The sequence below is a fragment of the Hetaerina americana genome, unplaced genomic scaffold (assembly GCF_022747635.1).
Source record: "Hetaerina americana unplaced genomic scaffold, ioHetAmer1.1.p SCAF_37, whole genome shotgun sequence".
NCBI classification, from domain to species: Eukaryota; Metazoa; Arthropoda; class Insecta; order Odonata; family Calopterygidae; genus Hetaerina; species Hetaerina americana.
The window spans coordinates 841,419-858,187 of record NW_027286952.1 but is presented as its reverse complement, the minus strand read 5'-3'; the positions used below and the strand labels follow the sequence as shown (position 1 = coordinate 858,187).

The 16,769-nt window shown below is 37.0% G+C and overlaps 1 protein-coding gene across 1 annotated transcript in view; it reads left to right on the top strand.

Annotated features, from left to right (window-relative positions):
* Positions 1-16,769, top strand: part of LOC139691541 (aminoacylase-1-like) — a 36,111-nt gene that overhangs the window by 5,215 nt on the left and 14,127 nt on the right. The window contains exons 4-5 of the mRNA XM_071589414.1: positions 345-491; positions 2,119-2,306. Coding sequence (XP_071445515.1) covers positions 345-491; positions 2,119-2,306 — 335 coding nt within the window. The remainder of the gene's footprint in view (positions 1-344; positions 492-2,118; positions 2,307-16,769) is intronic.

Genomic DNA, 16,769 nt, shown 5'->3' with positions numbered 1-16,769 from the left:
TCATTATTTTTTCAAACTTTCTAACAGTTAACAGCATCATGTTATTTTTTTTCAATTTTAAGATCTGCCTGTGCCTTAAATCCTTTTAGTACTCTGAAACGAAGGTAGTGATAGCAATAGTGGTTGATATTGTGACTTTCTAAGTGGTGGTTGTCTTTCAACACTATGTGAGCCCTTTAACATATTTTACATTAAATGCATTATCTTAGCAATCCACATTTTGTAATGGATCAACCTGGTATCATAGTAGAATGATAGATTGCATGGTAGAAACTTCTCTTTTTGATTAATAGAAGATTCCTCTGAAGCAAGCCTCTCTCACCTCTCTTGCTTGGTTTTGTCAGATGAGGAGATTGGTGGAGCGGATGGAATGAAGAAGTTTGTTCACACTGAAGATTTTAAAAAGCTGAACATAGGGTTTTCCCTTGATGAGGGCATGGCCAGCCCCTCGGAGGAATTTGTGCTCTACAATGGCGAGAGGAGCATTTGGCGTAAGTGGCTCACTTATTCTTACTTTTCCACTTGCATTTGCTATGAGGGCCCTTCATTTCCCAAGCAGCCTTGACTCGGGCTAGTAATCCACAAAGCAACAGTGTGTGGGCAAATGAAGTGTTCTCTGTGTTCAAGTACATTAAATGTCCTGGATATTTACCAAACCCGGATGAATCATGACTGATAGAGCCATGAGTGATGTAAATGTTAGAAGTGGACATAAGATGTGCAGGGATAAGGTGAATTTCGTAAGTGGTGGCTCATGTTTTTCGAGGCCTTCGGATCCCATTGAGGAATATCAGTGAGGATCCCATTCAAATATTGCTTTTTTGCTTACTTGTGGATGTTGATTGTTTTCAAGTCAGTCTAAAAGGAAATAGTGCATTAAATAGGTTTACATAAAATTGATGTGAAATCAGGTTGGAGAGTGAATAGGAAAAGAGGAAATCTTAGAAAAGGCAGACAAATTGCTGCAATTGGACCAGTCCATTTGGAGAATATCATGGAAAGTGTTGATTTTTTTCAAGGTTTAATATTGCTATTGGCTTGAAAACATTTTCCCTGCTACTGGGTGTGGAGAAATGCAGTTGCAAACATTTAAACGGGTGAGTATTCTTGCAGTTCAAAGCACCCATGTAGTTTCTTCCTTGAAAACCGAGGGTGCTTCTTACCTTCTCCACACTGCGAGTTACTTCCATCTCTGGCTTTCTGAAACCAAACAAATCAACATTAATAGCTGTCATTTACAACACTATGTTCATTGGATCAATTAATGTGCAGGATAAATTTTATCCAGATATCTCGGTTACTTCTTGGTGATAATTACTTAAAAACAATACGACCAGGTATTTACATGCTGTCTAAAATATTTCCTTCATTTTCGGGATCTTGTCGATCTCTCTCAAGTGGGTGAGTGGGTGAAGCATTTGGGAGTTCAGCAGTTTTAAGGGCTTCGGGGCATGTGACGGTGACTTGGAGGATAATTGGTCTGCCAAGTGCCTTCGAATCTCGATTTGCTCGAGAGCATCCATTTTTACTCCTTCAGGGAGGATATGCAGTATTTCTGGGTCAAATTGCTATTTTGTTTCCAATCTACGAGTTGTTTGGCGAAGAGGGAATTGGGGAGTTTTGATTTTTTAGGATCAAAGAACACGCCAGGTGTCACAAAAGTCAAAACCCCAGTTTTGGTCCGTATGATATGCTGAACTGACATTCTTATCCCAAATAATGGCTATTTCCTGCATAGTTACTTGCCGATTTTCTGTGGCAATTGTTCCCACTGCTCTAATTTTAATCATATTTTATTAATTGTAAATAAAATATGTTATTTACCACTAAGGAGACCACTGATGCATTCTCAGCTAAAGTTCATTTGTGTGAAGTTTTGCTGAGAATACTGACGGGGTACTTGTCTGGTAACTGGTTCTAATTGTATCCCTTTTAGTGGTAATCACTATGGGTTTGGATAGTTTGTGCACTTTTATTGGTCAGGTCCATTCTGAAATATGGGTTATTTCAATTTTTTCATTGATAAATTTTTCAGATTGTTGTGCTGCAGCATGCATGCTCTTCAAATGATATTTCCTCGGTTGCAGTTCTCTGAATGTATTGTCTTTTTGATTGCAGATGTGTGCATAAATTGCCCTGGTACCCCTGGGCATGGCTCTTTAATGCATCCCATGACTGCTGGGGAGAAACTTCGTATTATAATCGACAGATTTATGGATTTCCGCCAGAAGGAGAAGGAGAAATTAGAGGCCAATCCTAATCTTACTGTTGGTGATGTAACAACTATTAACCTCACACAAATCAAGGTAATTATTGCAGTTGTTAGAATAATTTTGAGTTTAACCATGCAATTTGCATTGGTATTTTGGTTTGTCTCAGGCTGACTTTAGATGGATGATACATAGCCTGCAGATAAATAAATGCAATTTAAAAATGTCCAGTTGCGATGAAAAAAATCCAAAAGCGATTGCTTTTGATGTACGGTATACTCTCAATTATCAATTTGACAATTATCTGTTTTGTTGATTATCCGTGCTATTTTCTTTTCACAGCACTTCAAAATTTTTTGATGAAATTATAAATGGAAAGATAATCAAATTCTTTAAATCGTCAATACATTTTTTTAATAGCAGAAGTTTGGAAAACCTCGGCTCTCTTAAAAGTTTTTATCTTGACCACAAAAGGAAAGTTGGGGATAGTGTTGAATATTTTAATCTAAACATTTTTGTGGAGTCTGTGCCTTCCCATCATCGTTTCCCTCACATTCGTTCGTTGAGAATCCCTTGTTCTCATTAAAGGTGTGCAAATATATAATTTCACTGTGTGTAAGAAATAAGTCAATAATTACCAACATTGTGTTGTATTAATGGGCATCACAACCAATGAGAATCCATATCGGCCATCTTTGTCAATTTTTGTCCTCCGATCATTATTGTTGTGGCTCATCCTGGACACGCCATTTGTTCAGCTTTCAGGCAATACATTCCGCTAGCCTCTTATTTAACTGATTGTTTTCTGCTCTTCTTAAACTATGTGTTCAGTAGCTTGTCTTTGCTTTTCCGGGTTCTTCATCCGTATTGGTTGTCTTTTGGTGGCGAGTGTTCTGCTGGCCATCCTGCCCACCTGCATCTTCAGGTCAAAGGACCTTTGACCTGAAGATGCAGGCAGGATGGCCAGCAAAACTGTCATTACCAAAAGACAACCAACCCGTATGGAGAGCCTGAAAATGCAGAGACATGCAATTCAATGCTGCCGAAACCTTTGCCCCAATTATATGTTCAATAATTCAACCCTTCTATAAAAATGGCTGAAAATTGGATAAAGAAATTCCTTTGGCGATTGCTAAAACAGCTCAAATTAATCGTGAGAAATGAATAAGGAGTACTCATTTGTCTCTAAATCACAGTCTCTTATTTTTAATAACTATTTTGATTCATGAGAATCGAATTTGTAGATAGTATCATGACCCCTTTTCTATGTATTTTGATTATCTGTGTGCTTTTCAACTGTGCTTCTTCAGGCATACATTAACCCACGGATATCATCGATAGTTTGCTGTAGCTAATGCCAAGAGGGGAAACTTGCATAGGAATGTCAATGTTCATCTCTGTGTCATTATGAGTTATATCTGGGCAATGTGAAAAAAAGAACTATTTTCATTAGCATTTCCACGATCATTTAAAGGGAATATTGCTCAGTATATTTAAGAAAGCTTGCTTATATTTCCATTGAAATGCACATTAGCGGATGACTCCGTTAAAAGTTACTGTTGCGGCATCTCCCGCAGTTTCTTTGGAAAGAAAAAGTATCATTTGTTAGTAAGAATATTTACATTGCCTGCTATTTAATGTAAATTTAACACAGTATCATATTTGATAAATAATTGATAGCAAAATTATGATATTTCCATCCTTATTTTAAGTATTATTATTAGTGCTGCAAGAATACTGATAATTGAAATAACAATTTATCTCAGCGTTTACCTTTTATTTTCATGCTGCTTCACAGAAATGTAAGTATTGAATGTCTATAATTGTCATGATGTATTTTGTAATGATGAGGTCATTTACATAGAGTGGAGACTGGTCAATATGAAATGTACGGGACCACTCTGAAAGTTTTGTGTTGACTGAACCTTGTGCTATGCCTGCCCAATGTTTTCTGATCCTTTGAGTTACATATATACTGTGTCAAAATGCATATCATATCTTTCCTCGGTCACTAAACTGTCTATATCTGTAACATGACATTCCACTTTGGGATGTGCAATTGCATTGTCAACATTTAGTGCAATTTTGTGCGACCACTGCGAGAAGCACCCGTTGAATGCCTTAACCTGTCTGTTCGAGTGCTTCTCATGATGCAAACCATTTTGTTTGCTGTGTGTATTCCACCGTGGCAATTTCTTCGTATTTATTAGCATCTTGAACTGAAGTGCTTCTAAGTGTCCTCCTTTGAACAGGACCAGAATCAACAACATTCTAGGCCCTTGCTTGTTTGAACCTGAGTCCCCATTTTTTGCCATAAACCAGCATTCCTAATCTGATTTTTAAAAATTGCTTTTCTCGAACACACAGGTTAATTTTCAATGATTTTTGGTGGGTGCGGAAAAAGTTGGATTTGACATTCCGTTATTTGCAGGTGACATTTTTGAATCTTGCTTGTTGGAGCTGCATTTTCACTTTTGGTGAAATTGTATTTTGCTCAAGTAATTTATTCCTCATTGTCAGGTCAACTGTTACTCTTCCACAAAATTAATAATTCACCCCAAAATTGAACGGAAAGAGGTGAATTTGCTCCTCGATTATTGTACGTAATATTTGCCCAGCACGACCTCTCAGTGTGAAGGTCAGAGTGAGCAGTATTTAGGATTTCATGACCTCGACGTTGGTAGGACTTCGGGAAAACCCTTGAGTAAATGGTAATGTGCCTCTTGGTGCAAACCCTACAGTTTAGTGCAAGTGTGGCAGTTCCCAGAATTTGTTGTTTGTTCATGGCAGTTGAGAAAAGTGTGTTTATGAGTGGGGTTCGCTTCCATGGGGGAGGGGGGTGGCTCGCAAGGCAGGGGATAAGCCAAATTGAGGGTCCATCACGTGCCACTGATGACCATGCCCACATGTGGGGGCAAGTGATGTCATGAGATAATGTAAATAATCATATATTTAATGTTGGAAAAAAAAAGACTTTGTTCTTCCACGTATATTTTATTAAACACTACCTAGGTTTCGACTTACGAAGTCATCATCAGGTCCTATGTAAGTCGAAACCTAGGTAGCGTTTAATAATATATATATGTATATGTATATATATATATATATATATATATATATATATGTATGTATATATATATATGTATGTATATATATAAACCATAAACACAGTAATCAACCCGAAGGTCGGTTTGGTAGGTGATGGTAGAGTTCACCCAGTACTAAGCCCCCCTATACGGCGTGTGAAATTCACACATCAGGGTAGGGGGGCCAGTTCCTTTCCCTGTGCCGGTTATGGTTTCCCAGAAAGACCTGGTACCCGAAAAATCGCATAGCTTGGGTGGAGCTGCAGGTGCCCAGAGTGCCTTGTCTGGGAATCGAACCCATGCATATATATATATATATATATGTATATGTATATATATGTATATATGTATATATATATACATATATATATGTATATATATGTATATATGTATATATATACATATATATATGTATATGTATATATATACATATACATATATATATATATACATATATATACATACATATATATATATATATATACATATATATATATATATATACATACATATATATATATATATATATATATATATATATATATATATATATATATATATATATATATATGGAATAACTAAGTATTTTCTTTTCCGATATGAATTGCTCCCTGAAAGTGACGCCTGAAACCATTCTATTCATATTAATGTCCACTGACCATACATATGTAGTTATAGAGTAGGTCATCAAGCAGAATTGTGAGTACAAAATACACATTCATTTCAACCGTATGAAGAATGCTTACAAAAGAATATACACAGTTAAATGTGTAATAAAAACACAACACACTACAATTGCTTGTCCTTTAAAAATTCATTCAGTAAAAAATAGCACTTCATTAGAAGGAGGCTCTTGCATTTTTATGCTAAACTGCATAATTTATCGCTCACTTCCAATGAGAGTGGTAATGTGTTAAAAATTCCGACTCCCATTGCGATTGGCCATTCATATGAAATTGTGGATTTGTGGTATCTTCTATGGCTGTTGTGGTGATTTCTTGTTGAATATCACTATTATTGTGAAGGAGAATAATATTATTTTTGATGAAGACAGACGTGGCATATATACATGGAAGGAATGGTAAGATCATTTAATTTTTTGAAATTAAAAAACTTTGTGCAGCATCACCAGAACACTATTCCATATGATGCTCTTGAGAAATAATTATAATAATACAAGAGCTTTAATACTTCTGGAGGCACTGTGGTTTGCAGGAACCGAATAGTTTACATCACAGTGTGCAGTTTCGAACAGAAATTATTGACATGAATATTGTACACACCAGTTTGTTGAACTTGTAGTTCTAAAAAGTTAATATTGGATGCAAAAATATTTCTATGATTATTGAGATTAAAATTAATACACTCTTGCAATGTTGCACGGTTAAATGCAAGGACCTGTGTCTTTTTGCAATTTAATTTGTCTGTTGTCGTAAACCAACATCCAGACACTGTCTAAGACATTTTGCCTATTAACCAGAAACCTGTGACTACTTAAATCATAAATGATTAGGTTTGAATGATTTGAAAATGTTATGGAATAAATACTTAAGTTATCTTGGTCATTGCAAGGCTATGCCTTTATCACCCACTCTGCCTGGTTAAATTAAAAGTAGGCCAATGACATGAGGACAATAGATGCTCAATGAGGTCAAAGGCACAAGTCACATATAGGAACAAGGCAGGAACTAAATTCTGGTTATCCAAGGAACAGTTTATGAAATTGAAAACATCCATGTATGCTATCTCCGTAAATCTGCCTTTCCTCATTGTGAATCAGAAATAATTATGAATTTATCTAGAAACCCTATTAATCTCAAATAAAAACTGAACTAATATGTGTACGTTGATGAGGCCAAAGAGATATTGATACATTGTTATTTTATCAGGTTTTACTACCCCTTTACTTTTGTATGCTGGAATAGTTTACCTAAATTTCAACTTGTTAGGAAAAATTTCACGCCCCTAAGATTCATTTATTTTATAAATTAGGGGTTTATTAATGTAATCCCTGCATTCCAACAACAATATTTGAGGCATTCCCTCCATCCCTGGAGAAGGTTTTTTATAAATCTTCTGAACACAAACTGATACCTCTTTATAATCCCAGAGATATAGATGCAATGTTCCTGGGGTGCTTGGGTGATGAACAGCTAGCTCTTTTTTCTTTAGACTATTTTCTTGGATTTTTATAAAACTTATAAAAGATTCATTCACTCTATTCACAATCTGTGACGATTAATAATAATAATTTTATTTCCCCAATTGACAAGTACATAGTATGGTACAGAATATCATACAATTATGTAATCGTATAGGGTACGTGAAGAAGTACAGTAACTGGATTACTAGCCAGAGAAAAGAAAAATAAAATAAAATTACACCTACACACATAGTTAAGGATTTACACAATATAAAATTCAGAATTACCCAGAATTGAAGTAGTCATTCACACTGTAAAAACATTTTTCATTTAAGTACATCAATAACTTATTTTTAAAAATAGAGTGATTTCTCATTTTTTAAACTAATGGGAAGCCTGTTGAATATTTGGATGCACAGAGAACGAGGTCCCTTGGACATCATTGTCATGCTAGCAGTCACTACACACAGATGATTTCTTGTCCTTAGTCCCATTTTATTATTATTATCAACTTAATTGGGCGAGGTTGGGACTAATAGTCCCTTCTTCCACCTAACCCTACAATACAGACATTTGACGACAATCACATACAACCAAGCCCTAGATGGAGGGAAATCCACCTAGGTGGGAATCGAACCCACAACCTCTGGGTTGGTAGGCGAGGACGTTACCCCGCCGCCACCGAGGCCGGCCGAGTCCCATAGGCGTGCGTGCCATTATTTGATGGGAATAGATGCATGTTCTTTTTTACAAAAATTATCGAATTATAAATGAAAACACTAGGGACTGTTAAGATGCCAAGGCTTTGAAAGAGAGGTCTGTGCCACAATTGTACCACATTGTATTGATTGTACCACAACGATCATAAACATAAGGAATTGAGCCATCTACCCTTTTAATATTTGCCTTGATTATTATATTCCATGCTTCTTTTGATTTATTATTGGTTATATCTCTTATTTTTCCTGATGAATAAACTTGACTCTTCGTATTCATTTTGAGATAATCTGACCTCACCTCAGGAGTATTTGACAATTTACAAAATCTAGCTTTTTCCTTGATTATTCTCTAGAGTGCAATAGTTTCATCCAACAGCCAAGACTTCCTTCTTTATGTCCTTCAAATAATTTTTTTTACTCTTATAGTAAGAATAGTACATTCATATGAATAACAAAAATTTAAGTAAAAATAAGTGAAGAAGTAGATTCAAGAGTTGAGTGAGTTCTGCCCAAGACTCCTTTTTCAATGCATTGACATAATTCTCAGGATTGCGGCCCGAGTACACCTATTTGGGAATAAGCCTGTCTGGTTGTTCCAGACCCTTTCAGGTGAATGTGCATGGTCGGTTGAAAAGGTTCCCAAACTTTTGAATGGTGGGCCTCCAGTTTGTTACTTTTTCCTGCTTGGAGGAGGAATGTATCCATCAGAACTCCCGGAAGGATACTCTTTTTTTAATACAAAGTAACGATGCTAGCTTGGATATATATTTTTTAATTTACTTTGCTTTGAAAAAAATTCAGGTTTATATTTACCAAACTAATCCATACATTGTGATATCACTCGTGGGTGAGGCGATTGCATTTAATTTAGCAATCTTGTTTTTTATTTAAGAGAGGTCCTCATCTCTCTTCTTCACCTATTTTTTAACAAATTGCCAATGAATAGAGAAAATAAACCCACTGTGCATGGGCTTGAAACTGAACTCAAGAAGCTACTATTAATCAAGGGCTATTTCATTGAGGATGAGTTTATGAGTGATAACCTGCGATTCTCATCTGTGTTACATGGAGGGGTGGGTATGTAGTGTTTCATTGTATTTTTCTAAATTTTATTTAGGATTGACTGCTGCATCTCTTTAAAGTGTGCTTTTGTTTATTGTTATTATTTTATTTTCTTACATCATTCAAAAATAGCTTTATGACATGTTCTTTGTCACATTCGTGACCAACAGAATAATGAATAAATCACTTCTTCCATCATAAGATACCCGCTGCTTAATACTAATTTTCGTCTCAAGTTGGATTAAATTACAATTGAAGAGGGAATATTTTGTCCTATTTATTTCGCTCAAGTTTGTAGTCCTGTCATAATAAGGTAAGAAAGTCCTGAAAGCTTGAAGTCACTCAACCCACCCAGGATAGGTACACGAGGCTGTAAAAATAGTGCATCTAGAGCCCTATAAGATTTTTTGCTGTGGAATGACCGAGACTAATCAGTCATGTTGTCCATTGTAGACCACCATTGGCCAAACTTACTTCCCTTGCAAATATTCAGGTTGCTTCTAGTAAATAAGTAAGCTACTGGCGACAAAGCTCTCTAGATTTAATGTGTGACACCATGCAAATTCTTGTATTTTTAATCAAGTTGACACACCATATAAGTGACTTATTTAACCTACCTTTTAGGGCTATCCATCTAGGAATAAGTTCATCTATTTTGTGATGCCCAGTACTTGTATTGTCTGTAAGAAGACACTAATAGAATGAGATAAAATGGAACTTCAACATTTTAATATTAATGGCAAAATACCAGGATAAAATATTAAGAGGCAGCCAAAATTTCAATAGTGTGATATATTGACCACATATTGGTTTTGTGGAAACCACCTAGCTATCTTCCATGACACCTTCACCAGGGAATGCATTCCCAAGGAACATCCCCTTTCTGTAAAATAGATTAAATGGTAATAATTATTAATTTATAAAACACAATTTCTTCAAGGTCATTCACATAACCCATTGTTTAACATATGTAGACTCAAAAGTCGCTAAAACATAAAATTTTTATGAGTGTTGCTGAAGTAACTTGGTCTATACAAAACTTTGAGGTTATTTATAAATTGGAATGGCATGCACAGTTCCTGGGTAAAGATTTATCAGGAGATGCAGAGGAAATACTATGAATACTCTCTACACGCCTTCTTCCAAGACATTTAAGATAGACACCTCATATTTTACCTAAGACTGAATGCCCTTAGTTTTTTAAAACAGCATGCAAGTTAATTATTTGTTAGCCAACTCAGTGCCACTTCTGTCATCATGAAAGTAGTGTACATTCATGACCGAGTGATAATATCTTGATGTATATTATGAAGATGTAACCTTAAATCCTGTCCTGTAGGACACATATACTAATTGGTTCATAGTTCTGAGGCTAAATATTTATAAAAATGCATAAACATCAACACCTTTTGAACATTCAAACACTCTTCTCCCATAGTTAAAGTTCCTTTGACAGTATCTCCTTAAAAAAATTAAAATATTATCAATACTAATGAAACAACATTCAATGAATACACCATATGCTTTAAGTGAAACTAAGCATTCCACTGAGTAGGTGTCTTGGAAGCAAATGAACTCATGAAATATTATTAGTAATCAACTGGTTAAGGGAGGTTTTTGATGGACACAAGCTACTAAATGGTACAGTGACCATTCCCTCTGGTCCCTGAGTTACTCTCTCTGTTGACAAAACACAACATGGCATTGAACCATACAATAGGCCCAATTCTGCATACTTTGTTCCTTCCTTCATTTGGTACTATATTTCTATCCTATTTCTGCCCCTTCCTCGTTTGCCTAACCTCCTCCCCTTTATCATCACTTTCAACATCCCACTGCAGTACTATATGATTTGCATCCGTTTTTCCTGCCTCCTTGTGATTTCCTCTCACATCACTCTCCTCTTCCACCACACTTCTTCATTTGTTTTCCTTTTTATCTACTTCACCTTCTCCACATTCACATTTGAAAAACCTCCAATCTACGTCTATCATCCTGATTTAGTAACCATGGCTCCGCTCCGTTCATAACTACGCTCCATATCAAAGTTTTTACGAGTCTTTTCTTAACATCCTTGCTCAACGTCCCTGTCATGAACTCCCTCCTCCTTGTGATAGCCTCTTTGCCTAGCGCAATTCTTCTCCTTACGCCCCTACTACTTTGACCCTGTTGGTCCAAAACACTACCGAGATACGTAAACTGTTCTACCTGCTCTAGTTTTTGCCCTCCTAAGTTAATGTTTAGCTAAGCCTTTTTATTTCTAGAAAATTGCATAACCTTTGTTTTGTTAATATTGATTCTCATCCCATACCTGTCGCACTGAATTTCCAATTCACTCAGCAATTCTTGCAGCCCCTTGGCTGACTGACAAACTAAAGCTTGGTCATCAGCAGACCTAACTGGCTTTACGAATTCTCCACCGACTATAATTCCTACCTCCAAGTCTTCCCATACCTCTTTAATCATTTCCTCCACATATACTATACGTTGAATAGTAATGGTGATAATGGGCAACCCTGCCTTACACCTCTTCCTAACACTGCCCATCCGGACTCCCCATTCCCCACTCGCACCTGAGCAGTCTGAGACATGTACAGGTTGTGTATTAACCTCCTTTCCCTCCAATCTACTAGTATTTCCTTCAATATAATATTCATTAGTTTTTTTATTTCACTCTATCAAATGGCTTTTCAAAATCTACGAAACAGGCAAATACATTCTGATTGTAGTCTATGTTCCTCTCGATTGGTGGCCTCATCACTGCAATTGCATCACGCATGCCTCTCCCCTTCCTTAACCCAAACTGATCATCCCCTAAGTAATCATTTGCCCTGCTCTCCATCGTTTTTTTGATGCTCCTGAGAGCTACTTTTGCTGCGTTCATAATCAAACTTATTGTCTGTAGTCCTGATTTCTTGTACAAAATATTGCTGCCGTTCCCTTTTTTGAAATAGGAATTTAAGTTCCCCCAATGCCCTTTCTATCCTACCAGGTAGTAAGCAAACCCTAATCAATGGTATCAGTGTATGGTCTGGTCCTCACGTTATTGTCAGATCTATATAAAGCATTAAAGAAATTATCTAAGAAAGCAATAAATATTTGTCGGTATAATCATTATGACCCTAGCAATAATATTATATTAAATTCTTGAAAACTAAAGAACAGCATTGATGACCGGGGAATGCTGTTCGCCTGGCAGTCCAAACCAGAGCACCTTCAATTTGGTGGTGAAAGACAGTGCCGATTCAATGTATCTGTGAAAGATTTTGCTACTCTGCACAAAGAATCAAACGTCACCCTCTTAATCTTCTTCTTGGGGCAGTTCATAGTGGGATGCATTTCCACAGTCGACCACTTGTTTCCCTCCCATTCTTTTGAGGACATTCTCAGTGTTCTAGGTTCAAAACTATAATACCGTATTTTCCCATCGATAACGCGCACACAGAACTTAGTAGTTATCATGAATTTGTATAGGTATCGCACGCCCATGGCTTTATAGTTATCTTGTACGTGTATAGATGCCGCGCATCTGTTTTTATATTAGAGCGTAAAAGTTATACATATTGTGCCTTAGAATACTTATATATCCATGTACTAATTGATGGTAACAACCAAAGAATACTTGAAATCTAATTGCTGGTGGCTACATCTACCGTAAGTATACAGAAGATTAGAGCCAGGCGATTGAAATTCATTCCAAACAGCAGAATGATCAAAAAATAAACAATATTACAAGCCAACACAATATGACGCCTTATTCCTTTTTCGTTATGATTCGTGAGTCGACACGAGACATAGGTTTGTGTGCCCCTTTTATTCGTAATCAATTTCGGGAAAGAAAAACGAACTCGCGAGGCTGCTAAGATTTATCCATTAATAAATCTTTTAAATAAAAGTTACGTTCCAGTTGGGACACGTATATGATGTCAGGTATGAAAAACTACACAGAATCGGGAAGGATTAAAAGTGTTTTATGAAGAAATAAGCCGGTGGATCCTGGAAAGCTGGCAGGGTGTCAGAGGGACCTGCATAAAAATGGATTTGAAAAAGCTTGAGGTAATATTTCAATGCCAGTGCTAGAAGATGAGGAAGAGCCAACTTCGGAGAGAGAACTCGATGATGTGCCTGAAGAAATAATAAATGTACTTAATTAATTTAATTGTGATTCAGGTGACGAATTTCGCGGATTCGAGTGATCTACCTATACTATCATAAATGTATACGTTCGTGTATATAATACGACGTACTCTACGTATACGTGAAGTACTGTGTTTTGGAATAAAAGAATATTACGTATCAGAATAAATTAAATACAGAAATTGTACGTTTTTTCTTTTTCTCACGAATTTGTGAGCTGAAATAACTATAACAGTGGCAGATCTGTCTAAAATGGAATGAAGTTAGATAGGTATGCTTCCAGACAAATTTATTCTTCCGAGATTCCTTTTTAAAATATTGTTTACATAGGTGTGTAAATATGTGAATTTTTTCAATTTTCATCACATACCGCGCATCGTCATTTTTTTTAGATCATCTGAACATTTTTGTATGGATAGGTAAATACGGTACCTAAATAAAATGTGTCTCCGTGAGTTGCACAAAGCCCTTTTCAACATCATTTCTCTGAAATCTGCTGTTCCTAAGGGAAAACATTGCAAGCTAGAAAAGAATGGGTTTAAGCATAGTGTGGATGTGACACCATGTCTACTGTTACTTTGCTTTGATTTACCGTATTTTCCCATCAATAACGCACGCTTATATCCATACAAAAATGTTCAGATGATCAAAAAATTACGATGCGTGTTATGTAATGAAAATTGAAAAAATTAAACATTGACGTATTTTTACGCGCACACATCCGATAAAGACGTATTTTTACACGCACACACACTGTGTGTGTGTGTGTGCGTGTAAAAATAAAGAGATGGCCCTAATGCCATCTCTTGGCCAAAGAATCGGGGCACTTGGTTGCATAAAGCATCGCAGATCTCATTGTAAATTAAAGTTTCCTTAGCTCAAGTGGTTAAGAGCCTCCGTCTGGAAAGTGGAAAGATTCGGAGTTCAAATCCCGGTCCAGGAAATATTTTTACATTGGTGATCTATTTGATTCCGCCTTCCCGACCTCTCCTGTGTTCGTCCTTCATGTGTGTTCCTATCCCTTTTCCTTATATCTGTTTCCATATAAATGAGTATTTGTTTGCCGTTTGGCAGGATGCCGTTTGATTGAATGTGTGTGTATATATATTATATATGTATATATAGATATATAGAAATATATATGTGTGTGTGTGTCTGTGTGTGTATATGTATGTATATGTGTATGTATACACACACACACACATATATATATATGTATGTATATATATATGTATATATATATGTATATATATGTATATATATGTATATATATGTATATATATGTGTATATATATATATATATATATATATATATATATATATATATATAAAATATCTTCGAAATGGAACGCTCTTCGGCGACGCACAAATATGTAAAAACACAGATTTAGATTTTTAGAATATAGAAACACAAAGAAAGGACACTCACAATTTGCTATTTGACGTTTAAGATTCTGAAGACGACAGCCGTGCTGTCGAAACGTCAAATAGCAAATTGTGAGTGTCCTTTCTTTGTGTTTCTATATTCTAAAAATCTAAATCTGTGTTTTTACATATATATATATATATATATATATATATATATATATATCCCCTCCCCGGACTACAACCTTGACGTGGTGGAAGGGCTTGTGCGTTCCGATGACCCCTAGAGCTGTGCTGGCGGGAGTAATAATTATTGCTCCTGGTAGGGTCACCCATGCCAGATAGGTCGAAGGTTAGGAGCCAGACGAAAGGTAGTCCACGCAGCGTCTGTTCCTCAGTGAGGCGGCTGCAATGGCGTCTGACCCCAGTGGGGCGGCCAGTAAGTGATGGTGTCACGTTAAAAACACTATTGAGGAAGGCAACGGGAAACCACCTCAATTATCATTCCCTAGAAAAATATGATGGACAATAGAGATAATTTGAGTCCTGGCAACCACGGGGCTCGGCCCAATCGGCCGTGTGTCGTGCCCGGCAGCGGGGGAGGCAAGGCTTCCGCGGTCGTCATCCCACGAAACCCTTGCAAGGGAAAACCAGCAGCAGCAGGACAGAAGACGCAGGAGAAGAAGACAAAATTAGTTAGAATAGGAACGTGGAATGTTAGGACAATGATGAGGACAGGGAAATTGGAGAATGTTAAGCAAGAGATGGAAAGGGGAAATATAGATATTTTAGGTCTATGCGAGGTGAGATGGAAAGATAGCGGGGATTACTGGAGTGATAAGTATAGAATAATATACAGCGGTGGGGACGAGAGCCAACGAGGGGTTGCCATAGTATTAAATGAAGAGGTAGGAAGAAGCGTAGTCAACATAGAGCAGGTAACGGATAGAATACTACTAGTGGAGATAAAAGCAGAACCGACGAACTTAGTTATTATTCAGGTATACATGCCACCGAGCAACCATAAGGAAGAAGAGGTCGATAAGATATACGATCAGTTAGAGGACATGATCGCGTGTGTTCCAGCAGGGAAACATTTGATAGTGATGGGGGATATGAATGCGACGGTAGGCGAAGGAAGAGATGGTGATGAGGTGGGCGACTATGGTTTAGGCACGAGGAATGACCGCGGGGAGAAAGCAGTTGAGTTCTGCAGGAGACAGGGGTTAGTCATCACCAACACTTGGTTTAGACACCACAAAAGACGCAGGTATACATGGAAAATGCCAGGTGACACAGGAAGATATCAGCTAGATTATATCCTGGTTAGACACAGGTTTAGGAATAGTGTGATAAATTCCCACAGCTTTCCGGGAGCGGATGCGGACTCAGACCACAATTTAGTTGTTATGAAATGTAGCGTACGTTTCAAAAAGATAAGGCAGGGGCGGCGAGTTAGAAAATGGAATGTAGAAGCATTAAATGGGTTGAAAAGGAAGGAATACAAACAGGCGGTAGAGAAAATAATGGAGGATGGTAAAGGGCTTATTACTATCGAAGAAGAATGGGAAATGATCAAAAAAGGGTTGTCTAAAGCCGCAAAAGACACTATTGGAACCGTTAACGCTAAAAGGACTAGGAAACCATGGATCACGGATGAGATGATTACAAAGATGGATGAGCGGCGAAAATGGAAGAATATAAATACAGAATTAGGCAAAATGAAGTACAAAGAATTGAACAATAAATTGAGGCGGGCAACAAATAAGGCAAAAGACGCATGGTGGAAGACGCAGTGCGAGGATATGGAAAGTCTCCAGAGGAAGGGCGAAATCGGTGCGCTGTACAGCAAAGTTAAATCGTTATCGGGAAGTAAGAAAGGAAGAGCTATGCTAATAGTTAGAGATAAGGCGGGTAAGGTAATAGTTGACGCAGGAAAGATCCAAGAGAGATGGAAGGAGTATATAGAAGAACTGTATAGTAAAGAACTCAGACCAACACAGTTAGACATTGAAAAAGAAAATGACGTAGAGGAAGACAGCTTAGG